At 37.4% G+C, this 26,524-nt stretch overlaps 2 protein-coding genes across 2 annotated transcripts; one reads left to right on the forward strand and one right to left on the reverse strand.

The window, feature by feature from the left end:
- Positions 1-460: 460 nt before the first annotated feature.
- Positions 461-4,871, reverse strand: LOC131019960 (mitogen-activated protein kinase kinase 3). Its single transcript, XM_057948597.1, has 10 exons — positions 4,378-4,871; positions 3,984-4,247; positions 3,391-3,609; positions 3,166-3,303; positions 2,901-3,068; positions 2,414-2,527; positions 1,799-1,906; positions 1,583-1,674; positions 880-1,272; positions 461-787 (listed from the first exon to the last, which is right to left on the reverse strand). Exons 1-9 carry the CDS (start codon positions 4,477-4,479, stop codon positions 912-914), a joined length of 1,566 nt encoding a protein of 521 aa, XP_057804580.1. The 5' UTR covers positions 4,480-4,871; the 3' UTR covers positions 461-787; positions 880-911.
- A 6,005-nt stretch (positions 4,872-10,876) lies between these two features.
- On the forward strand, positions 10,877-12,293 carry LOC131019961 (uncharacterized). The gene has a single exon (XM_057948598.1). The coding sequence runs from the start codon at positions 11,161-11,163 to the stop codon at positions 12,103-12,105; it is 945 nt and encodes a 314-aa protein (XP_057804581.1). The 5' UTR covers positions 10,877-11,160; the 3' UTR covers positions 12,106-12,293.
- The last annotated feature ends 14,231 nt before the right edge of the window (positions 12,294-26,524 follow it).

The raw sequence follows: 26,524 nt of genomic DNA on the forward strand, positions 1-26,524 counted from the left end.
TTAGCTTATAAGCTTTTGGAGCTTATCAAGAGCTTATAAGATGTCAAAGTATTTGAATAATTGAATTTATAAACTAGAGAAAGAAAATATTTTTTCAGAGAAAGAAAATCGAAGAAAAAATGAACTTGAATGTTATATGATGAAAATAATAAATTATAGTTGAAAAATATTTGTAAACTGGTTGTTGCATATGAAATTATAAAAAAATTAGTTGGGGTAGAGAAATTTATTTTTTTGGGAGATTATAAGCTCTTGGAGCTTATTTTTAGAACTTATAAACTGTTTAGGAGCTTATTTTGCCAAATATTTTGAAGGAGCTTATAAGTTATAAGCTCAGCCAAACACCCTCGATCTCCGACTTTAGTTCTGATTGGCTATTTGGCTATGTGTCATCAATTTGTTGCTTCTGTAGCATAAATTTTCCATTGGGCGCAAAAAAAAGGAGATGATACACCTATACTTTTGACTTGCAACTTCACAATTGCTGCAAAGCTTGTTTTAAATTATATACAAAAGAGAGGTAACAACCTCAATTCTTGGCTTTTGCCTCGATAAATAAGGGAACAAAAAAAAGGGGGGACTTGCTAAATGATTACTCTAACCACTTAACTATTGATACAACAGAGTCCTGTAAGAGGGAAAGCGAAAAACATTCAAGATCAGTGCATGTTTGTCAGCTTGGGAGTGTCATTTATACTTGAACCTTGAACACACGCATATATTAAGTGTCGACGATCATCGGATTCAACGTGACCAAAATACCCTTCCCACGGTTAGCTGGCTGACCCTGGTGTTGATAAACAGATTCAAGATGAAGTTGCTGAGTGCAACAGAGCAGGAATGTATCAGTTCAAAACTTGTTTAGAGAGGGAAACTAACCATAGCAACAAATCAAATTCGCAGTTTGATATTTATTGAGCAATGTAGAGCTCCTGTTTGGCGATAAAGTAGCGGCCTATGAAGCTCGACCTTTCTAGAGTGAACTGCTCCCGGAATGTCCCCATACGCTTGCTAGGTATGTCAATCGACAGGTCTCTAAAATTTGGCAAGCCCTCTACTTGTAGACCATCTCCACATATCAAGAACTGGTTGCCAACAATGTAGGACCCTGAGACACGGATATCTATACCGTTTTGGCCATGAGCACGGCACTGAAGTTTCTCCACGACATGCACAAGCTTCTGAGGTGGCCATTTACCAGCCAGTGTCGTGCGAATATTTGACAAGGTTGCAAAGATATCATCTGGGCCGACAGATTCCTTGTCACAAAAACTGGAAATCATGATGTTCATAAGCAACTTGGAAAGGGCTCGAACCTCATTTAAAAGGTTGAAAGCCGCAAAACCACAGATATTGAAGAAGGGATTTTTGATGAAAAGCAGCTTTACATTGGGCAGACAGTTTGGTCTAGGGAGGATTAAGGGAGAAATCTTTCTTTGTTTTCTTTAATTTGTCGACAAGATTTCTGATTATTCTCCAAAATTTATAAAGTCATTCCATTCCTCGTGACTATAGTAATTTCAGAAAATATTTTATAACTATTTTATAGAACACAGGAAAAAGTAAACAAAATGTTCAGTACCTGAAAACTGAATGCCCTTCATATAAAGTCTTCATGTGTTTCCAAAGATCATCAGATCCATCAAAGAGTAAGTAATAGTGTATTGCCAGCATCTGGTTAAGGCACAAAAGCCGTTAGGAAAACATCGGATGCAATTAGAAAGTTTTTACAAATTTATTTTTATAGTTCATTTTTTTTTTCATGATATAGAAATGACAGTCAGACATATTAACTCACATCTGCGAGATCCTTCATCCTCTGTGTCGGGTCAAATATACCTTGGACGAAAGCTTCCAAGTTGACCCCAGCCTCCTCATACTTTGTGACAAATGGATGTGAAAGTAGCTGTAGAAAACGCAAAAATATCAAAACGGGAGAAAATAAAAATTAAAGATATTCATGACACAAGACTCCAAAAATTTACTGCTATTTAGCTGCTTAACCAGCCTTCTATCCTTATATAATCTTTTATCAGGTTGACATAAAGAAATGCACTGTGCAATTCTTTGAAACATATTCCTCACTATATCATGAGGTAATCTAATTTTATCCATCCAAACATTCTCTCAATTTTATCATGTGTGTACTAAGTTATCTTATGAGACTAGCAACGCAAACAAGATATCAATCAAGCTAAGTCCAGGTGTCCACACCAATTTTCTCTTTTATTTAGAATTTAGATGGTGTGATTGTGACATCATCATACATTCACATCACAAAGCTCATAGAATTTTGCACTTACATACGAACCATGAACCCTCAATGTTGTAACCCCATGGACTACACACTCAATCCACAGTACCAAGTAATTTTACTTCATACAACAAAGAAACGGAACCTTCTCAGGCTCACCTTCTCAGCAGTTGGCCTTGCCACTGGATCTTTCTCGAGGCAAGCATCAATAAATGAACAAAACTCTGGAGAAAAACCCTTATCCAAAAGTGAAGGAGATGGATCATCCAAAATCTTCAAATGCCAATCGACATTGTAGACAAAGACATAACACAATAATATATCAGTCAGAATGATATCAAAACTTGGATTAACTTTTTTATTGACTTACTCCATTTCGTCATGAGTTCATAACTAATATATAAACATTCTTAGACTATGTAAAAGGTCATTCCAGAAACGACAAGGCATTACAGAGATTGATGACCTATTCTTTCCATATTATTCTAACTATTCAAAAGACATTCAGTATTCATGATCTTCAGTCACAGTACAAGGGAATCTGAATATCAAAAAAGAAATTACCTTCATGCACGATGCCAACAAAAGGAATAGAAATTTAAAATTTGAGTAGCTGTCAACAAAGCCAGTTCTAGTCAATGCTTACCTGCAACATAAGATTCACCGGCCCTTCGTTAGCACTGTAAGGAAATTCACCAGTAGCACATTCGAACAGCGCAAGCCCAAGGCTCCAAATATCAGCAGGGTACGAGTAACTTTCATTTCGAATTCTCTCGGGAGACATGTATGTAACAGTTCCAACAAATGTTGCACACTGGAAAGTAGCAAACGTAGTTAGCAGCAAGAAATAGCTACAAGTTTGTGATAATGTCACACTAATGATTCTAAATGGTTAATTTGCTATCACTAACCATGGCCATTGAATCCTCTAAGCCGGCACTTATACCAAAATCTGTGATCTTTGGCTCCCCTTTGAGATTTACCAGCAAATTTGCAGGTTTAATATCTCTATGAACCAAGTGCCTAACTCCATGCAAGTAACTCAGTCCCTTCAAATAAAAAGAAAAACTGTGAAAATCAAGATAACTAGTAGTCCGACCACAAGGTGAAACTTAAACCGAAGAAAAACCACTTACAATCAAGAGTTTCTGCACCATGATGGAAAGAACTGGTTCGGGTATAGTCTTGCGTATACGAAGGATATCAGCCAAAGATCCGCCATCCATGTACTCCAAGGCTATACTTATCTGTCCAGAGTCTGGAGTATAGAAAGCACCATAAAATTGGACGAGACCTTCATAGCATGGCGCCTCACACAATGTCCTTATCTCAGTAAGAAGCTGTTGCCTTTTCTCCTGATATGCACATGTAAATATTTATCATGAATTTAATATGCAGGACATTCGACCCTTCACTACTAGTAGTTCAAACTATTTATCTTCTTGCATCTATAGCCAAGAGATACAAAACGACAAGAACTACCATCAACACAACATCTAATCCAAATAAATTAGCTCAGCCTCTAGGAAGCCAAAATGTTGATTACAGCGCTCATCTTAATCCTAATTCATATGCAATACAGAGATCAATGACAAACATCCACAATGACAGTTTAACACATTAATAACCAACAATCACTGAGAAAAGACGAAGCAATTCCTAGATTAAACCTTCTACATAAATCTCAGACTACACCGCAATCAAACAAAACAGTAAACCTCAATCCCACCTTCTCAAAAATGTTAATCTTCTTTAGGGCAATAATCCGGTGATTGGGGATATGAATTGCCCTCTGCACAACACTGCTGGCGCCGCTGCCGATGGACCCAAAAACCCTCATCTCATGAGAAGCACACCTGTATGTTTTCTCCCCATCATCAACAGAAAATGCAGAAGGAGAAGAAGATGAGCTGCATTTCTGCAGGCCCAGTTCATTGATGTTGTAGATATTGTATGATTTGCTCAGTAGATTCACTGTTCCACCATCCGACAACTGCTCCACAAAATTAAGTGCAAAAATTACAAGACACGAATGTGGTAATTGGCATGTGAATTGACAAAGAAATATGTACAAAATCATGAAAATAAATGAATAAATTGGATCATAAATATTTGACTTTTACCATGTAAGAGTCGGAAGGGTCGATTGTTGACCCAGATGGGAACCCTTTCTCTGCATCAAAGAGTGGCACGAGCTTCTTCTTCAACTCTTCCAATCCAGCCATCGAAGTGCAGAATTAATTCAAGAAAAAATGTGAAAATTAATATCACGAAGAATTGGAAAGTTCCCTTGTTTGAAATCAGGGCTTCGTAATACTGAAATTCAGCTGTGGGTGGTTCTTGGATTTCTATAGTCAGTTAGCTAGTTTTATCATTTTGATGATTTATGATCAAATAACCATCACTTTAGTATCCAATTTTAAACAATTTTCTTTCTGGGCGGGCGCCATTAAATGCAAATTATATACTCCATAATCCTTAAGGTTGAAGGACGCCTAAACTCCATTTCCCATTTTGAAATTATATAATTGACCAATTACCTAAGCTTTTAGAGCACCTGCAACGCAGCTACTCGAGCGCCTCCTCGAGTAGTGCGTTGCACTCGGGTAAACCGTTGCGGGGGGAGGTACTCGAGTAATACTCGAGTCTTCGAGTATGCTCGAAGGGGGGAGAGGGAAGGCGCGTGCAATGCACGCGCCCTAATTAATCGTGGTCTAGACTAGGACGTAATATGATGTTTTAGGTGTTTTTAATTTTTATGTAATTTTTTTTTTTTATGTTTTAGGTGTTTTTAAATTTTTATGTAATTTTTTTTATGTTTTAGGTGAATTTAAATTTTATGTTTAATGGCGTATTTAACTAACAAAAATATGTTATTTAAATTATGCAATTAAATTTAAAGGAAAAACATAAAAATCAAAACTAATGTTATCAAGTAGACTATCAAGGAACTCCAATGCAGCACTACCTACTCAATAACACAACCACTATCAAGTAGGCTATCAAGGAACCACATTGCGGATGCTCTTATAAGGAAATCCATCCTTCGAAACTCCTTCACTTCTCGTAAAAAAAAAAAGAAAAAGAAAAGAAAAAAGGGGTAGAGTCAGATCAGTAAAATAAGTTACGAGTGAATAGTCTAAAATTTAAAATCAATAAAATAAACTACAAGTTCGTTGTCTAAAATTTGAAGAAATGCATTCCCCCTTCTCAGAAAAGCTTGATCAGTAATTATTCTTGAGTTATCTCATGAAATTTGATCACTTTCCTTATATGATAATTTTTTTTTTCTTTTATTCATCTTTTTACTTTTTCACCTACCACACTTAACATTTAAATACTAGCTCCTTAAAACCCATGCCGAAAAAAAAGTGATCAAGTTTCGCGGGACAGATGGAGTATTTGAGTGCAAACGAAAAAATTGCTTTAATGGTCACGACCACGAAAGTCATAGATCAGCTTAGCTGATAGGCTGACTTGCAACTTAAAACATAAGGAATCTAAAAGTTAGTGGATGCCTCTGTAAATTAGGATTGTGAATGTAGAAACGTTTTCTAAACCACGTAAAACTGATTGCTTACTTACATTTTGCATTTACATACACTCTTGCTTAATATGATTATATATCTACACACTAACCATTTATACATCGAATCTGCATTTGCAAGTAATTAAAACTGAATTTCAACATATTATATCAGTCGATTCAAGTCATTGATCCTAAATTGAATACCGACTTAGCTAAAAAATTAACTTAGAAAGATTTTGTAAGAGCGAGTAACCTAACCACCACATTGGGCTCACGACATTTATTAGTCTAACTGATCAGTTTACGAGCAGTCAGTAGGATTGCTAACTGATCTATCAGTTATAACAGACTTATCTGGATATCAGTCAGACTAACTCCGTGTCAAGATGCCAATGTGGCCATAAGCAACGGTACGAAAAACCCAATTCGTACCATTCGTGCCAGGAGGAAGAAGAAAACAGTTTTCAACCATCCTGGGGTTAACTGTTGCCAACGAACGATGCCTTATTATTCTCTTCTCAAGTGGTACAAAAAAAATCAATTCGTATTATTCGTGCCGAAGGGGAAAAGAAACAGACTGTTTCAACTCAAAACACTTTGAGTTGGCTCGCAATAGAACGAGATCAATTACAGTGTAGTAAGCTAACCCAAGTCCAATCTTAGGGAAGGCTAAACGAGGTGACAATTTGCATTACGCACATAGAACAAAATTGAAACCTAAACTTTCTAATCTCAATTTGGGTCTGTGTTAATCTACTCCACTCTAAGCGTATATTAAAGAAATCAATTAACTTATCTAGAATATAAGAAACACAGATAAACACATGAATTAATAACACGAGAAAACAATGTTAATATAAATCTAATCCTAAGGAAATCATAATCATATTTAATTAAGTTGCAAAAAACATTAAAAAGATATTATGCTAGATTATAGCAGATCTAAAAACTACTGAAATAAATTCAACGCTAAATGAAATCTACAATAATCACAAACATAAATTCAAAGAACAATATTAGCATAATTAACTTTATTTTTTATATGTTTCGGAGTGAGAGGTGTCTGTGCTCGTTGAATTGACCAGGATTCGCGGACCGATTGGTTGATTGCGATGCTCGTGGGGTTTACTTTTGTTCTCGGCTATTTCAGTTCTCGTCATGTCGACTGTGTTAATCAATTATCTTTTCTTTTTGGAGATCGGGTTGGGATGGCATGTAGGATTTTTTAACAAACTTTCGGTGCTCTGGAGTTTGGGTCCATTTGGTGTGGGTTGCTTGTTGCCATCTCTTCATTGTTTCTTGTTGCGATCCATTGGATTGTAGTGCCATTCTCTTCTGCCTTATGCTTCTTTCATGGACGTGATTCAGTGCTTTGGGTGGTTAGGTGGTGTTTTCGGATCTATGTCGGCAGGTTACTGCTCCCTGTTCAGTTATCTTTATCGTCATTATTTTGCTCGTTGGTCTTAATGAGATTCTTCACAATATGGGTCATGAGAGTGTTCATCGGTCCCCTCTTTGCATAGGGTATTCTTTGTGCTTCTTTTTTGGTTTGAGTTTGGGCTGGGTGGCTTTTGGGATTTTTTACACAAACTTCTGGTACCCTGGGATTTGGGTCCTGAGAGTCTGGCCCCGTTGGTGTGGTCGGTCGCTCATTCATGGCTTTGTTCATATTTTTTGACAATTGTTACGGTGTTGCATTTTTTTGTTTTCGTTATACTAGATGAGTACTTTTTTTCTTATGAAGTTTTTCCCATTGGATTTTCTTCGAAGAGGTGTTAATGGGGCTCGATCCTTGTAAGCGTCATTGTGTTTCCAATGATTGATGAGTTTTTTTTTTTTTAATAAAATCGTAATTTAATAATATTCGCATAATTAAATTCCAAAATATATTAGAATCACACACACAAACATAATTAGAGTAGAAAAGAGATTATAGAAAGGAAAACATGAATCCACGTTTGCACAAATAAAAAAATGAGTAGCGCTTATAATAATTCAGACGAAACCAATAAATCAGATGAAAAAGAGAAAATTCAATATTTTGATACATAATTGTTAAAGATTGTTTTTCCCCAATTCCAATTACAAAGAAAAATTAAGAAAGTTGTGAAAACTAATGTTTGTGTCAACCGTAACTAAAAACCCCTCATTTAAAATTCTTTTCTTACAACCACATTTGACTCGACTTAGTGCGCCCTGACGATCGTCGAGACAGGGCAGCCACCGGTTTGTCTTACAGGGAAGGAAAGGGCAACAGTCGCCAACAGACGACGAGATCTGGGTCTGGCGGCAAACATCAATATTGATAATAAAATCCAGCTAAAATAGAATTGCATGCATGTGACGATCTCATCACAAGTCGTGATAAAAATAAGGTGAATCAATATTGATTCACCTCCGCCGCAAACCGCAAATCAATTTGTACCATTAGTAATAGAGGTTGAACTAAATTTTTCAGATTTGGTGTTTATTTTGTGTTGATTTGCTCACATGATTTGTAATTGTATTTGTTAAAAACTGAATAAAATGTTTATTCAAATTGTGTTAATCAATTGTACTTGGATTTATTGGTAGAAATTGAAACCTTATATTTTTTTCCATGGACAAAAATTGCGCATTTTTTTAGGCAAATAGTACGAATGGGACCTTTCGCATCATTCGTTCCAAGAGCAGCGCCACAAATATTAGGATGCATGGCGAGAATAGATTATTTGTACCATTTGTTCCAAGTTCTGACGAGACACAATTTGGAATGAATGGTGCGAATATGCAATTTCGCAACATTCATCCCAAGTGCTGGCGCAATAGACCTTTATACGAATTTGTGCTAAATTGCTTATTCGTGCCAACAATTGTGTGACAAAACTTGGCATGAATGATAAGAATAAGTTATTTTCTACTATTCGTCCCAATATTTTGCATGACATATATTGGGATAAATGGTATTTGTCATTTGGCATGACATGCCTTGGGATGAATGGTGTCAATAGGTCCATTCACATCATTCGTCCTAAGTATTGTTGCGACATCTATTGAGATTAATAGTACAAAATGACATATTTGTATCATTCTTCCAAAAGAGATTTGGGACGACTAGTACAAAGATGAAAAAGTATTGAGAAAAATGTGTTATAATTAGTATTGAGAGTGGTGAAAATGTGAAAAGGTGAAAATGTGAAAAGGTGAAAAGTGTTATAATTAGTATTGGAAGTGTTGAAAAAGTGAAAAGTAAGAATAAATAAAGTATTATTAGTGGTGGGGTAGTTGTCCAAAAATGGAAAGAAAGAAAGATGAACTTATTTGGGGGAACGTCCCAAAAAGGAAAAAGAAGAACTTATTTCAGGGACGGATGGAGTAATGATTAGAGGTGTGCATTCATTTATTATGTTCGGCTTTTGCTAAAATCAAACCAAATTTATGTTCTGTTTTAAAAAAAATCGAATCGAACCGAATTAACCAATAAACCCAACCGAATTAACCAAAAATTTTAAAATTAAAACCGAACCGAACCAAAAACCGAATTAATCCGAAAAACTCGATTTTTTTTTTGTAATTTTTTTTAAAAAGGCTAAAAATTAGATTATATATTTTATCATTATTCATCATTCATTTCAAGAACATATAATTAAAATATTATAATTACGGTTAGACTATAAGTTAGATATTAGAAAATTATACTCCCTCCGTCCCACTGTATCTGAGACTTTTTCTATTTTGGGCGTCCCACTGTAAGTGAGACTCTTTCCTTTTTGGTAAAAGTTTTTCCCTTTAAACACTTTTTCACTTTTTCACCTACACACAAAATACACTTTTCTTAATTCCCGTGCCAAAAAAAAAAGCTCTCACTTACAGTGGGACGGAGGGAGTAATTAATACTCCCTCCGTCCCACGAAACATGAGCAACTTTCCTTTTCGGTTTGTCCCACGAAGCTTGAGCAGTTTCTATAAATGGCAAGGATTATAAATAATTAGGGATTCTAATTTTAATTAACTAATGGGCTAAGCCCATTTACTAATTTGACCCAACCCCTCCCCCCGCACCCTGAAACCCTAAATTACACTCATTTTTCAGCCACCCCTCTCCCACTCTCATATCACTCGAATACTCGCCGCTCCCCTAATTCAGATCTAGGATTTTATTCTCTTCTCTCGTTTTTTGTCGCCGCTCTCCCCTACGGTGATTTAATGGCAGACGATGAAGAGTGGGTTAACCCTTGCCTCCCTCTCACTGTTCTCTCTCCCCATCGCCGACCCTATGTCGTTTTCTCTTTTCGTCGCCGCCTCCCTCCCCACCGCGAGCGGTGGGTTTCGCCGGCAGGGAGGCAAACGAGACTCCCTCGGCCACTCTCCCCCCTTCCCAAGTGGAGATATGACAATTTACGACGACCTCGCCACCTCTCTCTCTCCTCTGGCAATTTAAATATTAATTTAATTAATCATAATTAAATAATCATGAAAAAATTAAAATAAATTCTGAGTATAAATTATAAAAATAAAAGGAAAAATAATAAAGCAACCCTTAATTACTTATGCACTATATTAGCAAATACACTTAAATCACTAAACATACTTTTCTTAAAATTCGTGCCGAAAAGAAATTGTTCATGTTTCGTGGGACGGAGGGAGTATATATATAAAAATATAATTCTAATTTAAGTTTTGTTCGATTTTAAAAAAAATTAAATGGAATTGAACCGAAAAATCAAATTTTTTTGAAAAAAAAAACTGAATCCAACCAAAAAATCAAACCATTTTAAATCGATTCGATTATTCTGTTTGAATTTTTTTTGTTACCCTTAATAATGATGGACTTTCACTATGCCCAAATCGCATTATTAACACTATATATTATCTTCCTCAAAAAAAAAAAACACTAGATATTATCTAAAGTTGCCTGTCATGTAAGCCCTAAAATAAACAGAGATGTATTATATTAAAGTAAATATGCATTTCCCTAAAAAAAAAAGTAAATATGCATTATTCTCGTAAATTTCACTTTATAATTTCTAAGAAGCCCACACGTGGCACAGCTATACGCTACACCGTATCCCACCCGATCACAGCCTTCCCGTGGCGCGTAGGACTTTTATATGCTTTCTCTTTATGATGACTCTCCCTATCTCTCTCTCTCTACTTTTTTGTACGTATTAAAAAGCGCTCTCTCTCTCTCTATTATTCACAGCCATTCACAAATATAAACTCCCACATTGCTAATCCCCACACTTTCCGCCATTTCAACCAACCATCTGCTCCCTCAAACTTGAAAATTTTCTGCCATTTCGAAGCAAAAATTTCTATGTAATAGTGTTTATTTCGGAATTAAACAACTTTTGAAGGTGATTTTTCAGAGAATTTGAACGGACTGTCGCCGGAGAAGATGCAGGCGAGTTCTGCAATATCGCTCTCTCCCAGCTTCAACAGCTATTCCAACAGTAAACTGGCCGAAATCGCCGCGCGCGTCGTCGAAGAGTTCGGCTCTCAGGAACTCTACGACGAGGATTTTTACTTCGAGAGGGAGGAAAACTCGGCGACTCGACAATCGGAGGAAGGAGCGAATCCTGATTTTGTGAAGAATAGCGTTGAGGAAGGAGATTGTGAGTATGTAGAAAGTGAAAGAGAAAATCGTGTTGACGACGACGAGGAATTCGAGTTCGCTTTCGTGACGAGAGATTCCGAGTTGCCCTCTCCGATTTCCGCCGACGAGATCTTCCACAACGGCCAGATTCGACCGGTCTACCCAGTTTTCAACAGAGATTTGTTTCTGGAGAGTTTGGAATTTCCGCGCGAAAATCGCAAGGACGAAAAAGGCGACGGTCGTGAGAAGGCTCCGACGATTCGGCTGCCATTGAGAAAACTGTTTAATGAGGAAAGGGAGACGACGATGACGATGACAACGACGTCGTCGTGCTCCTCGTCGGACGCGGACGAGCTGGACGGAGTTCCGACGGAGTCATACTGCGTGTGGCGGCCGAAGGAGGCGGCGGAGGAGGGGCGTTGCAAAAAGAGCAGCTCCACGGGGTCGAATTCTAAGAGGTGGAAGTTTAGGGTTAAGGATTTGCTGAATCGGAGCCACAGCGAGGGGAGCAAGGACGATTTCGTCATTTTGAGTCCGAGCAACAGCGGGAGAAAGAAGCAGAATGAAGACAGAGGCAAAGTCACGCCGGTGAGTGGCGGAAAGGTTAAGTCCGCGGCGGCGCCACCGCTCCCGCCCTTGCCGGTATACGGTGGTGAGAAGCGGCGGTCGTACTTGCCGTACAGACAGGATTTAGTGGGGCTTTTCGCGAATGTAAATGGACTGAGTAAGAATTTGCAGCCGTTTTGATTGCTTTATTTAATATTTTCTCGTATTTACTTGTTTATTAATGAGGTTTGAAACTTTGAGTTTTTTCTTTTTCTTTTTAGTTAGTGTGAAATCATGCTATTACATGTATTTGTGTTAGATGGTAGGTACATGGCATATTCCATTTTCCCTGTAAATATATGCACTTGCTATATATTTCTTATCATTTTTTCTAACTTCATTTCCCATAAATAGTAAATGTAAATTTTTGTGGAAAATTTCATTTAATTCTTTCACAAGTTTGGCCACCGAAGTCAAAACACTTAACGGTTAACATTTGAAAAGGTTTGGATACCTAAACAAAAGTTAGGGCAACCTGCAATGCAATAGGGAGATAGTAAGATATTCATTTTTGAATAAATAAACTTAATTTTCATTTCCTCAAAGAAATGGAAATTTCTGGGGTTCTAAACTAAACACCATGTGAATCTGAATCTTACAGTTGGAATGTCGTAACTAGCAACAAAATTGTCGTACTGTTTGAATATTAATTAATTCAAAAAGTTCTCATTTATCATCTACTGTTGATTTTGCTGTTCACATTATAGTTCTCTGACATTTCAGCCTTTACAATATTTGAAGATAAATTTATTATATAGTTTTTTAGTAGAAGAGAATTGAAAATTCAAACTTCACATTACTCGTGAATCGCAAAATGTGGCATTTACACATTTTGTAGCATTCAACATAATATTCATGACAGGAAAATACAATACGCGCTAATAGGAATTAAAAATAAATTTTATTATTGGGATTGCATAATGAAAATACAATGCGCGCTAATAGGAATTAAAAATAAATTTTATTATTGGGATTGCATAATTTTGATGTTAAAGTTTACTGGAAAAGAAATTACATCTAAAATCATACCTCTTCCCTCCATGAAATATAGCCTCATTTAAGTTGGATATGGAGATTAATAAAGCTAAAAAAGATATTGTGAGTGAATAAAAAGATAGTTGATAAAAGTGATGGTGAATGTATTATAGGTTGGGTCCATTAATGACAAATGATACTAGTAAATATAGGAAAAGAAGGAGAGTAAAAATATACAAAAAGCATAATAAAATTATTTGGTGAACAAATATTTAAGGGCAAGTAGGACTTTGTTTCATGGACGAAGGGGTATAATTCATTCGTCTCAATTATATAAGTTGATTAATTTTTCATAAAAAAAAAATTATTAAAAAAGTAAATTATACAAGTAACTTCCTAATATGCCCCCTCTTAAAAAAAACTTCTTAATATGTCTATATTTATTCTTTGACAATTCATTAATGCTATAAAATTCATCAAAGAATTAAATAGGAATATATTTATAAACACGTCAAAAAATATATCACTTTTTATAAAATTTGTATATATGTATATATATTTAGGACATCCAAAAAAAATAAGCCTATATAATTGAAACCGGATAAGTAAAGAATTCTTGGTTTGCTGACTAAAATACCATTTCATCATTTGTTAACTTATTTCATCAATTTTTTTTTTTTTTTTTTTTTTTTTTGATCGGGCAAAGTCATATTAGATGTTAGTAATTAGTTCTCCCATCCACTCCAAGAACCACCTTATCTCTCCGTTCACCAAATCCACCTTATATCTCCAATCTCCAATTCGCTCCCAAGAGGGATCGAACCCGGGTCACTTCACTTAAGTGAGGACCCGGTGGCCAGTGGGCTAAGCCCCCTGGTTAACTTATTTCATCAATTATCTCTAAAAAAAGTTATTTCGATCAATTTGTATAACGGCCCTAAATAGTAAATGCTGAGAAAATAAAATCTAAAATTACAAATTTTCCGTCACAATTTGACACATTTTATATCAACTAAAAAAGCATTACTGTTTCAATTTTATAACTTTGTACATATGGCTAGATTGCTATTAAAGACCACGAAAAACTCAGTACTAACATCTAGAATTCAATTTTAAAAAAATAGAAAGGTAAGAGAGAGAATAATTAAATCGTGCACACTCAACTAAAGTGAATTTATACTAGTATTTTGTTATAAAAATATAAATATTTTAAAAAAAAGCTTAAGGATGAACTCCAATCTCAAATTTTTGACTTCCAATATTAATCACTCTACTACTAATATATACACAAATTTACAGTATTACTATTACTTAATGTTTATTGTATCGTTTTTTTTTGAGGGAATTTGATTCTCGAAATTCTCCCCCTAAACTGAAAATGGAAAAAAAATGCGATTGTGATTGTCATCGCAAACTAACAAAATCATGTGAAAAAGGTATATGACATGACATAATTAGGAAGGTGTCAATATTGTCACAACACTTTAATCACCTTGAAAATTCTTCATTAATCATCTAACTGATCAAGGTTATGACTAAATCTTGCTTCTTCTTCTTCCTCCTAACATTTTCAAAATCCATAAAGTGGGAAAACAAGCGAGTAATTACAAATATAATTTCTTGTGTTAAGTACACCTGCAATCTTAATTAATTAAAAGAAGCACAACATTTCAATGCTATGCATAAAAGAATGGGGAATTTTTAATTATATTGCGATATCACAATTAGCTGAAATTGTGTTTGTGTTTGTGTGTGTGTGTGTGTGTGTGTGTGTGTGTTAATTTACAAAGTCAATAAAGATCTGGATTAGGAATAGGACTATCTGAACTACCCCCACTTGGATCAAATTTAATATTTTCTCGAGACATAGTTTTATTGTTCATGTTAGATGGTAGTCCTTTTCAAGATTTGTATGTGCATCCTTTTCTTCTACATATTTTTTTAAAATTTCTTTTTCTCTTTTCTATTATATGCTGCAAATTAATGGTTGTGCTAGTCAATATTTTCATGATTTATTTGATAAATTTTGTAGGTTTTATAAGGCACATATCTAAATCAAACATAGAGTGAGCGACATCAATAAATCAAGTCACAAGTCAGATTTACTAATTTCACAATTTCAATTATATCAAATTTGATATCCAACATCTAGGGATGAAATTTCTCAGCATCATAGATGTAATCACCTCATATATAAGCATAACCTTTTTATAAGCCAAAGAGTTAGCGAAACTCCGACGAAAATAAGCAGAATTAAATGTTGAAGTAATTAAACAAATAATGAATTAGTGTTAAGGTCATTTACCTTTATATTTCTTTTTCGAAGAAGGGAGTCTATAGTGTTAGTGTAGACAAACTCTAGTATAGAATTACAAGCTCAGTTTTTTCAGAATTAAGAATACTTAGTTTTAGGCATTCAAATTGTGTATCATAAACCTAGAAACGACCACACTTCATACCCTCAGTTCTTATTGTAACAGTGTGCTCGCTAGTAGAAAAATTATCTTTTGTACTTAATCACACCTTCAGCTTGAGAATAGTGTTAGCGTAGAAGTAGGTCGTTCAGAGAGTAAGCCGCATGTAATAAGATGGGATTGAAATATGATAATCGGAGAATAAGTAGCGGTTCATAAGACTGACAGAAATCTAATAGGTATGCAACGGTTGCAATCCGCGTAAGTTGCAATAGGTCACTTTCGTAGTACAAAGTAAAGTTCCAGATGGCTTAAAAACCCCGATTGATAGGCTGACTTGCAGCTTAAAGATAAGGAATTAAAAAATTAGTGAATTCCTCAGTGGATGTACGAGTTATCTCGGAACCACAATAAACCAACAGCGTACTTACATTTTGTATTTACCTTTAGCATTGCATGTTCATCTATCTACTTATCTTAACCACATACTGACAAGTAGTACATTGCATCAGCATCAGCATAGAAAATTGATTTCAGCTTTTGATCTTAAGCTGAATACTGACTAAAATGAAAAGCTGACTTAGAAAGATTTTATAAAGTGAGTAACCAGCCACCACATTCCGCACAAGTCAGTTATTTGTCCAACAGTTCAGCTTTCAAACAGTCAGTAGGATAGCTAACTGTAATCAGAACTAGAATAGGCTGGATATCAGTCAATTTAGTATTGATTAAACTGATCTGCATCAAACCAGCTAATTCATTATCAGTTGAACCTATTTAGAACACTACACTCTGAAAAGCAAAAAAAAAAAAAAATTATAACTGGTGTACCCCTCATACACCTGTACAGACTCTCAGGGGCAACAATTGGTATCAAATTAGAAGTTCAAAAGACAAGTACACCTGCACAGAATCCTGACACAGTCTGCTTGAACTGATCCACGCAAAATCTTTTTGAAAAATAGTTTTAGTTCATTTTAGTGCATGACTATCATGGATCAATCCACTCGTAGTCGTCCAATGTTATCTGTAGATAAATATGAGTTACGGATGCTCAGGATGAGGAGCTACTTGCTGAGCCAACACAATATGATGTGGAACGTTCTCACAAAATGGACCATTCCCAGAGTTTACTTGACACCTGGAAATCAACAGGTGACATATGAGCCGAAGGATTCAGCTGAGTACACTCCTAAAGAAAGAAAGATGGTGAACTTGGAGAACATCGCCAAGAAAGCCATACAAAGCACACTCAACAATGCACATGTACTGAAGACGTCATCCTACGAAACCGCCAAGAAGCTAATGGAAACTCTCAAGTCAATGAGCGTTGGTTCAGAGGAGATCAAATAAGAAAAGTTCAACATAGCTTGTCAATAGTGTGACGACTTCAAGATGCAGAAAAGATAGAGTCTCGAGTCCATAGAAATGAGATTTAGACTCATCATTGGAGAAATCAATACTCTCCGAAAAAACAAGTACACGCTAAGAGGATTGAATATTAAGGTTCTATCAGTGTTACAACTGTTGAACATGGTATTTGTATATTTGAATAAATAATTCATATTTGTAGGGCTGTAAACATAGGGATTTTTATTGTCTTTTCTTGATATTCTTCATTGTGTACAAATCGCCCTTTTATAGGGTGAAGAAACAATATACAAGGAAAGAATAAACTACTATAATCAAGGATCTTGATTGATCCTTGATTACTTAATTACATCTTTTCCACAATTATTTTCCACACTCCCCATCAAGTTGATTAACGGGATTCCCGATATTCAACTTGCCAAGAACTTCTGAAAAATTCTTGGAGTTCACAGCTTTGGTTAGGATGTCAGCGAGCTGATCTTCGGATCTCACAAAGGGTAGGGTCACGATCCCTCCTTCAATCTTCTCTTTGATGAAGTGCCTATCAACTTCGACATGTTTAGTTCTATCATGTTGCACTGGGTTTTCAGATATGCTGATGGCGGCTTTGTTGTCACAGAACATTTGGCATGTTTTTGTTGGATGAAGTCCTAACTCCATTAGTAGCCTTCTCAACCAAAGAACTTCCGTCAGCCCACTCTTGATTCTCCTGAATTCTGCTTCTGCACTCGAGAGAGCAACTACCTTTTGTTTCTTGCTTCTCCATGATACAGGGTTACCTCCTATGAAGGCAAAATATCCTGCTGTAGATTTTCTGTCAATTGGGTTCCCAGCCCAATCTGCATCTGTATAGGCTTGAATTTTCAAGTGACCAGTTCTTTTGAATAGTACTCCATAATCAAAGGTTCTTTTCAGATATCTCACAATTCTAAGTGCGGCTTCCCAGTGATCAACTTGGGGTTGGTGCATGAACTGGCTAACAACTCCAACACTCTGATTCCTCTGGAACTTCCTCACTCGCCGCGATTTCTCTGGAACTTCCGCACTCGCCGCGATTCCTCTGGCAAGTTGATTTCTCTGCTCTGGAGATGTCAGTCTCTCTGCTCTGGCATTCTTCGCTACTATGGAGATTGGTTTCTCTAGCGCCAGAGGAATGGTGATTTCGCTGCACTAGACTTTGATTTCTCCGGCGCTGGACTTTGATTTCTCTGGAGACCAGAACACCTAGAAAACGCCAAATTCATCCAAACTTCTCCAAAATTGTATTTTCCATCTCGAAAGCCTAAATCTCCTGCAAAGCATAGAATACACCATAAACGCACCAACTTCCAGAAGATTATCTTAAAATACGCACATACAAACCCTTAAAAATAGTGTAAATTAAGCATAAATCAGGAGCACAAGACTCCACGGGGACGAGCACCTCGAGCACCAAAAAAGTAAAGGGCCCGACAAAGAAAAGGGAGTCATGTGACTCAAGACAGGAGGACCACCCACTAAAAGAAAAACGACGAAAGTGGGTGGATAATAATGCACATCCTGTTGATCTTGACAGAAATCCAGGACTGCTGTAAGGCGACTTCCCTGGTTCGATCAACTTCAAATCAAGGTGTTCCTTGATTATACTCCTCATATCCTGTTGATCTTGAGTGTTCATCAGGATAGGTCTAAACCTTACGAACTCATGCTCCTTTCCAGTTTTAACTTTTAAAGTAGCTTTGAGCTGGTTCTTGTCCCACCATGCCAAAGGATTCCTTTTCAGGTTTAGATTCTATCTTTTTTGTTAAGAAAGCTTTAACGTTAGTGTTATCAACTTTTAAAACGAATTTCTTAGCAAGTAAGAAGAGCGGCCATTTTTTGAACGCCTTTCTGACTGCATAAAATTCTTTCTCGTTTATGTGCCATCGCACAGCCTCGTTGTCGGAGAAAAGACCGCTACAGTATCTGCAAGGTTCTTCTCCATATGGGGTGATCTTTGTGAGCACTGCCGCCCACCAGAAATCATTTGCGTCAGTGTAGAGGACCAAGTCATCCTCATCTTGTGGTATTGAAAGTTTCGGGAATCAAGATTGTTGCACATCAATGGAGAATTTTTATTGAGCTTCCTCAATCTCTTGAGGTTTCTCTGGTCCGCCGCCTTCTGGCACCATTCAGACAGCTTCCTGTGAACATAGGACATCCGTTTTGATGTACTATCAAGTGGATAATCCCCTGGTGATACGTACTCGTTGATGAGCATCTCTCTCCATGGACTCGGGAACTTTGTGAAAAAGAGGTCCCTGGTAGTTCGTTCATCAACTAATCCCATATGTGAATATATGGCAAACAGGAGAAATATCAATAATATTAGTATCAATCTTAGATTTGCCCGTCAGCGGCCTAAGACTGATCTCTCCCTCTTTTACCCCAGAGGTGGAGGGTTGACATGTTGGTTCGGGCGGTGAAGCCTTTGCAACATCTTTTTCTCGAGGATCCGGTTTTAACACCTTAGCCTCAGAACTTGTGCTAGGGGTATTTGAATCCCCTGCTACAGGTAATCCGGCCTGTACGGTAATGCCTGCTTCGATCATGGGAGCCATGATCCCGCGCAGGAGCGGCTTGTGGGTTGCATCATTAAGATTTAACATCTTTTTGATACATTCTCGTATGCGGTTGGTTACTTTGGATTCATCATCCGTTTGTATCCTTCCCGCTTGCTTGGCATGGAGTAAACATCTCCATGGAGGAAGGCATTTGTAACATCAAACTGGTGAAGATCCCAGTCTCTGTTGGCAGCTATAGATAGAAGAACTCTGATGGTGTTCATCTTTGCCACAGGTGAAAAAGTCTCCTCATAGTCAATCCCATACATCTGTGTATATCCTTTGGCAACCAGTCGAGCTTTGTATCGCTCAATCGATCCATCTGGTTTTCTTTTGATGGTGAAAACCCATTTATATCCAACATTCTTCTTTTCCTTTGGTAATCTACACTTTTCCCAAGTATGATTACGATCCAGAGCACTGATTTCCTTTTTCATGGCGGCCCTCCAATGCTCAATTTTGAGTGCTTGTTCTGCTGATTGTGGAATCTCCTCATCATATAAGGCTGCTTCATAGGCAGTGGCGATTTTGGACAAGTTTCCCTTGGCGAAATTTCCAATAGGGTACCGAGTATTTTTTCCAAACTTTTCTGGAGAGTATCGTTTGGGAGGAATACCTCTAGTACTCCTAGGAGGCAAGACGTATCTCCCGGCATCACCATTTGCCGTATTATCCTGTTCTTCTACACCAATCTGAGGAATATGATCAGTTGAATCGGAAAGAACAGTAGGTTCTGAATTTCTTACCGGAGATATCGGATGAGGAGATATGGGATGCTGAGGCGGAGAAGAGATTGATTCTGAAGTGGATGAGAGCTGCTCGGTGGTAAGGTTAACAGTCTCTGGTGGGCCTGCTTCAGGACTTGGCATTGGTAACCAGCTTAACACGTCTATTTCACTCTTTTCCTCACTCTCCCCCTGACTGTTAAGGTGGGTATCATAAAAATATTCGGTTTCAAGGAAATCACAATTCATCGTGGTTAAGACTTGACGGGTCTTTGGATTGTAACACCTATAACCTTTTTGGTTAACCCCATATCCTACAAAGACACACTTAAGGGCACACGGAGAGAGTTTAGTTCTTTCATGTTTGGGGATATGAACAAAGACTGAACACCCGAATACCCGAGGTTGAAGAGTAAGTGTAGGAGGGACAGAGGCCAAAGTGGATAGTTTTTGCAGAGGGGTTTGTAACTGGAGAGTTCTAGTAGGAAGACGATTTATGAGATAGACTGAAGTGGCGACAACTTCAGGCCAGAAGTGAGTGGGCACTTTAGATTCAATCATCATAGCCCGGGTCATTTCAAGAAGAATTCTATTTTTCCGTTCAGCAACGCCATTTTGTTCGGGGGTATGGGGGCAAGTGGTTTGATGGATTATCCCTTTTTGTTGACAAAAATTCTGCATAGAGTGATTAACAAATTCCCCCCCATTATCGGTTCTCAGGGTCTGAATTTGTTTTTGAAATTGAGTTTGAACCAGGGCAAAAAAATGGGTAAATATTTCAAAAACTTCAGACTTATGTTTGAGAAAGTATACCCACGTCATCCTAGTACAGTCATCAATAAAAAATAGGAAATACTTAAAACCTTGACCCCCCGAAACAGGAGATGGTCCCCAAATATCAGAATGTACTAAGGAAAAAATAGAGTCAACACACGAATTATTGGGTTTAAAAGACTGTCTGTGGCTCTTAGCCAAAACACAAGTTTCACATGATAATGACTCATTTTTTACTAACTCGGGAAACAAAATTTTAAGATAACCCGTGGATGGATGCCCTAACCGACGATGTCAAAGCCAAGCTTCCCGGTCAGCAGTCCCGTGAGCCAGCATCACCTTGCCTTGTTGAGCTATCTCATCCACGTAATACAATCCATCCCGCTCAGTGCCACGTCCAATAATCTCCCCCGTCCTGATATCCTGAAGAAGACAAAAGTGAGGATGCATGACCATGGTACAATTGAGATCTTTTGTAACATGGCTAATAGACAAGAGTTTATGAGAAAGAGAGGGAACATATAGACAGTTTGAAAGACGCAGAGTAGGGGAAATTTCTATAGTTCCGGCTCCTTCAACACGGGTCAGGTCACCGTATGCAGTTTGAACATGTGTTCGGTATGGTGGTGACGACTCAAGGATATCAGTTCTCTCAAAAGTCATAGTATCAGTAGCCCCACAGTCAAAAATCCACCTTTTATCTCTATCCTATTTATCACTAGAGATTTGATATGCAGCAGAAGTATTTAGTGGCTTTCTACATGATTGGGAGGTACTTTTAGTATTGTGTAGAAAACTAGGGTACTTATATAATTTGTGGGAATCTAGAGGGGCAGATTGTATAACATGGGGTAATATTTGCAGTTTAGAACAACTTACGGGAGGCATTTGTAATAAATGAGAATTTGGGGGACTTATGGGCAAGACATGGGGTTCTTTATGGAAATAGGCAAAATTAGGAGGGTTTGGTGTAAAAACACCAAACCCTATACCTGAATTTTGAGAGTAGGCGCCTCCCTCATTCACTCTTCCCCCATTCACGCCAGTCACCTCCTCAAATCGGCCTCCTCCATTCTGCCCAAACTCCGGCGACCGGTCCACGGCCACCGCCGCTGCCCTCGCGGCCAACGTCACCGCTCCGATCTGCTCCTGTTTGTCTCCACTTCCACTCGCCATTTTCCCTTTGGCGAGCTTTGATTTATCTTCCCTTTTCTGATTTTGAGGGTTCCCTGAGCGCGGTGGTTTGCTTCTGCGGGCGGCGGTGTGTGGTGGTCGGCCCTTCGGCCGTTGAGTAGGGCGGTGAACGGCGGTGAGTCCGGCTCTGCCCCCTCCCGATGATGATAAGGCGTTGATGTCGGCGTGGTTGGTTGCCGGCTGCAAGATTTGCAGTCGGGCGGCCTCTCTTCTCACTTTCGAGAACGCCGACTCCGCTGAGGGTGCCGGGATTTCTTTGGTTCTGTGGCTCCTTGGTTGTTGGGTTACCTCGTTTGTATTTGGTTTTGGTTATGAGGTTTGTATTTCTCTCGACATTCTGATCTAATTTTTAGGAAGGAGGAAGGAAAAAAAATGGCAGTTTGGCTGCCTTGATTTGGGTCGAGAAAGGTTGAGGAAAGGCAATGGAACAATGAGGAATTTTTTCTGAGTTCCAAGGATTACACCTGCTCTGATACCATGTTGAACATGGTATTTGTATATTTGAATAAAGAATTCATATTTGTAGGGCTGTAAACATAGGGATTTTTATTGTCTTTTCTTGATATTCTTCATTGTGTACAAAGCGCCCTTTTATAGGGTGAAGAAACAATATACAAGGAAAGAATAAACTACTATAATCAAGGATCTTGATTGATCCTTGATTACTTAATTACATCTTTTCCACAATTATTTTCCACAACAACTAGTTGAATGGAAGCTATATTTTCTCCCCTTCAATTGGAAATTTCATTTTCAAATAGTGCATGGAAACGACAGCCCTAAATGCATTTAGTGATGGCTTCCTAAGAATGATGTTATAAGAAGGTTGAGGCAAGTAGATGACGATGAACCACATCAGACAAGTTTTGCAAGCACGTGGGCTTTGTTGCAAGGTTAGTGGTAGTTCAATAGTATCAACATGGGTAACAGATTCGCCCAAGAACCTATATAACGCGACAGTTGATGGTTTGATGGTAGCATCAATGTTCATAGCATGCAATCATTCCAAATAGAGAATATTGACTAAACTACTTGAGCCTACAAATATATGATGACTAGACAATTCGCTATATCAACAGTGAAAACCAACACATCATTGTGATGATACATTAAGGGTCTCGCGCGTATCCGCAGGCCTGAAGGACATTATCGGATCTTCGTATGCGGTAGATACAACTATGACTTTACTAGAATGAGAACCTGATTGTGGTGCCCTTATAATTTGTTTCTTAGCTCAGCTAGAAGTTGGAATCCCCTCCTCGCTCACTATCATCCGCACAAACCTCTTTGGTATCGATGGGGGGCTAGGAATGCGTCTTCACGCCTATTATGTCTTAGTTCAGAAGCAATCCTACGATCTCAGCTCTAATCTTTGTCACGTTGTTCATGTTTGATGAACTGATCAATATGACATTATCGAACTAATATTTCCAACTGGTTCTTCAAATGCCTGCAACAGTGTGTAGGATAACCGTAAACATTATGATATTCAGATAAAAGATTGTTTGGTCTCGGTTCAAGTGCACTGTCAATGTGTGGTGCTCTAAACTATGACTCGTTTTTTATCATGCACGAATTTGTATACGAAACTTGACACAAAAGCGTGCACGAAATCACTCAACATATCTATTTAATCATAAACAAACATCCAAATGAAATTAAAACACTTAAAATTAAAGTTTAGTGAAGATCAAGTTACATAATGACATTAAAATAGAAAACAACACTAAAATTTCATCAACCCACAAAGAACACGCATTTCTTGCATGGTCTCCACTTTGGCAAATACTACATTTCTTTTATAACGTCTTCTTGGAATATATGTTTGTTATTCTTCTTCTTTCTTCCCTACTGGCTCATTCAAATCTACGCTCCCAACGTGAGTGATGTTGTGCATGCGTATCTATTGTGGCCTACACCCTTGTAGCACAAACATATTTGGCAATGTGCGCTTGATGATATCTCAACAACTGATCATATTCGTGTCACCTTACGTGACTTGCCTGACATGTGATAATTGAAGGTAAAACGATGCATGGCATGTGATAATTGAATGTCGTGTGAGCACGATGCGAGTTGCATAGATCTTTAACATGACAGATTATTTGAAATATCGGCCCACAAAGTCAGTTACATTTAAACCGACAAGCCTAATAGAAGAAAATCATATAAAGGGGGAAAAATAGAGTACGCAAAAAAAAAAAGACAACAAAACATTACTTCAAAATAAACATACATAATAGCAGCACAAACATGATGGATCTCGTCCAATTCAAACTCACGACACTCACATGTCAAGTTCTCAAATTTGACCTATGAATTTCATGTCTTATTATAACTGAAATAAATATATGATCCATACAACATCCAATTTGAAATATTAAAATTTCGCATTATAATAACAACAAATCAACTAAAAGATTGGGTATGGGGCATAAAAATGCATTCATATACTAATATGTGTATAATGTTGTGTACTTAACCAAAATAAAGTCGAATCTTCCAAAACTAAAGATATTTTGAAACTTGAGCTCCCCATACTTTTTTCGAAATTTTTCTCCTTTCAAAATATAATTTTTTTGAAAGGGGTAATAGATGAAAAATACACAAGTTTTTTTTTTTCTTCTGGTTTATATCATCACCTTTTAATTTGACCATGAAATACATCAATTTATAATTTGTTTGCAATTATCCCACGGTGAAGGCCTCTACGAAATCGAAGCTGATGTGTCACTTACGTGGAGAAATCAAAACCTATGGGTCAGTTTCTTAGATAAAACGACGATTCATTAAAAATTAAAAACATAAATTGAAAATCTTAAAATAAAAAATAAAAAATAAAAAACACGACTCCAAATGAGAGCTTCAGCGTTCGACTATTGGTGGCTCGCGGTGGAGGGGTTGTTCGCCACCGACGGCGGAGGAGGGTATGAGAAAGCTTTCAGGTGGCGCCGACTGTTGTTGGCCGCTGGCTCGCGGTGAGGGATTGTTGGCTACCAATGGCGGAGGAGGGTGTGTTGGGAAAGGGCGGCAGTGGGTGGTATGCGGGAAATTGATGGAGGTAATTGACGAAGAAGGTGGTGCCGAGGGGAGACCGACGAAGGAAATTGAAGCCGGACATTCCAGACTGAACGAAATCGAAAATGAAAAGCCGCGGTGAAAGAAATTACAGAGATCGAGAAGCCATACCTCCTGTTTGGGTTCGACGGCGATTGGAAGATGCCATCGTTGCAAGACTGAGAAAGCAGGTGGCGCTCATGGCGGCGTACCTCAGCTTCCACTCATTCGTCGACTCCGGCAGTCGCTACTTCTCCAACACGTGGGGCGACATCCAATGGGAGGTGCCCAAATCCACCGCCACTCCGTCCTCGTTAGGTGGCGGTGATGACAGGTGGCGATGAGGACCTTCCCCGATCTGGGAGGGTCTGCCGCCTGCCGGGGAGGGTAGCATGGTCTGCCGGGGCGAGGGTGTGACGTGTGAGTGTGTGTGTGTGTGTGTGTGTGAGAGAGAGAGAGAGAGAGAGAGAGAGAGAGAGAGAGAGAGAGAGAGAGAGAGAGAGAGAGAGAGATTTGTCGATTCCAACTAGCCACGTTGGCATTCAAGCTACCAAATCAGATTTGATTTGGACGAACATGCAATTTGTGGGACAATTGCGAATAAATTATAAATTGATGTATTTCATGGTCAAATTAAAAGGTGATGATATAAACCAGAAAATGAAAAAAATTCTATGTATTTTTCGGCTATTACCCATTTTAAAATGTCAAATTATAAATGAGTGTGTACATGTTTTAGTTCTAGTTAATAATCTGAATTTTATTTAATGTCTATCAATCAATCTTTAGAAGAATGAATAATAACAAAAAAAAATTAATACAAAAAATCAGCAAAAGAAAAATTCAAAACAATAGAAAAAAAGAGAAAGTTATTAAATGAAAAAATAATTAAAAAAAAAGAATAAAATGAACAAACAAAATGAAAAAGAAAATTAATGCTATTTAAATGAAAACAACCGAAAAAGGTATTAGATGAAAATAGTTAAAAAAAAAATAGAACGACGGAAAAAAGAAAAAAAATAAATAAAAGAGTACAAATGAAAAGTTGGAAACATTTAATGAAAATGAAATGAAAAATGTAAGAGAACAAATGATTGATCCGAAAGAAATGGAAACAACCCTTTAATGTTATTATATAAACTTAAACTTTAACAAATGTAAAGATGGAAAAAATAATTTCATGCCAATAAATAGCAACAATCATAAGAAAAATAAATAAAAGTCTTTATTTTTCAGCTAAAGTACAAAGAAAAAAAGAATAAAATTTAGTTTTTCTTTTATTTTAATATTACATAACTTTATATCTACGTCACGAGGATAAAATAGTATTTTCATTCAAAAATGACTATCTTTTTTAGAGATTTATAAATGTGACTTTATAAATTTGTCTACTTAGAACACGCGCATCAGTTGGGGCTCATCGCCTGCTCGAGCCGACCTTGGCGATTAACCCGTTGATGCAGAGGGG

The sequence above is a fragment of the Salvia miltiorrhiza genome, chromosome 4 (assembly GCF_028751815.1).
Source record: "Salvia miltiorrhiza cultivar Shanhuang (shh) chromosome 4, IMPLAD_Smil_shh, whole genome shotgun sequence".
Lineage (NCBI taxonomy): Eukaryota > Viridiplantae > Streptophyta > Magnoliopsida > Lamiales > Lamiaceae > Salvia > Salvia miltiorrhiza.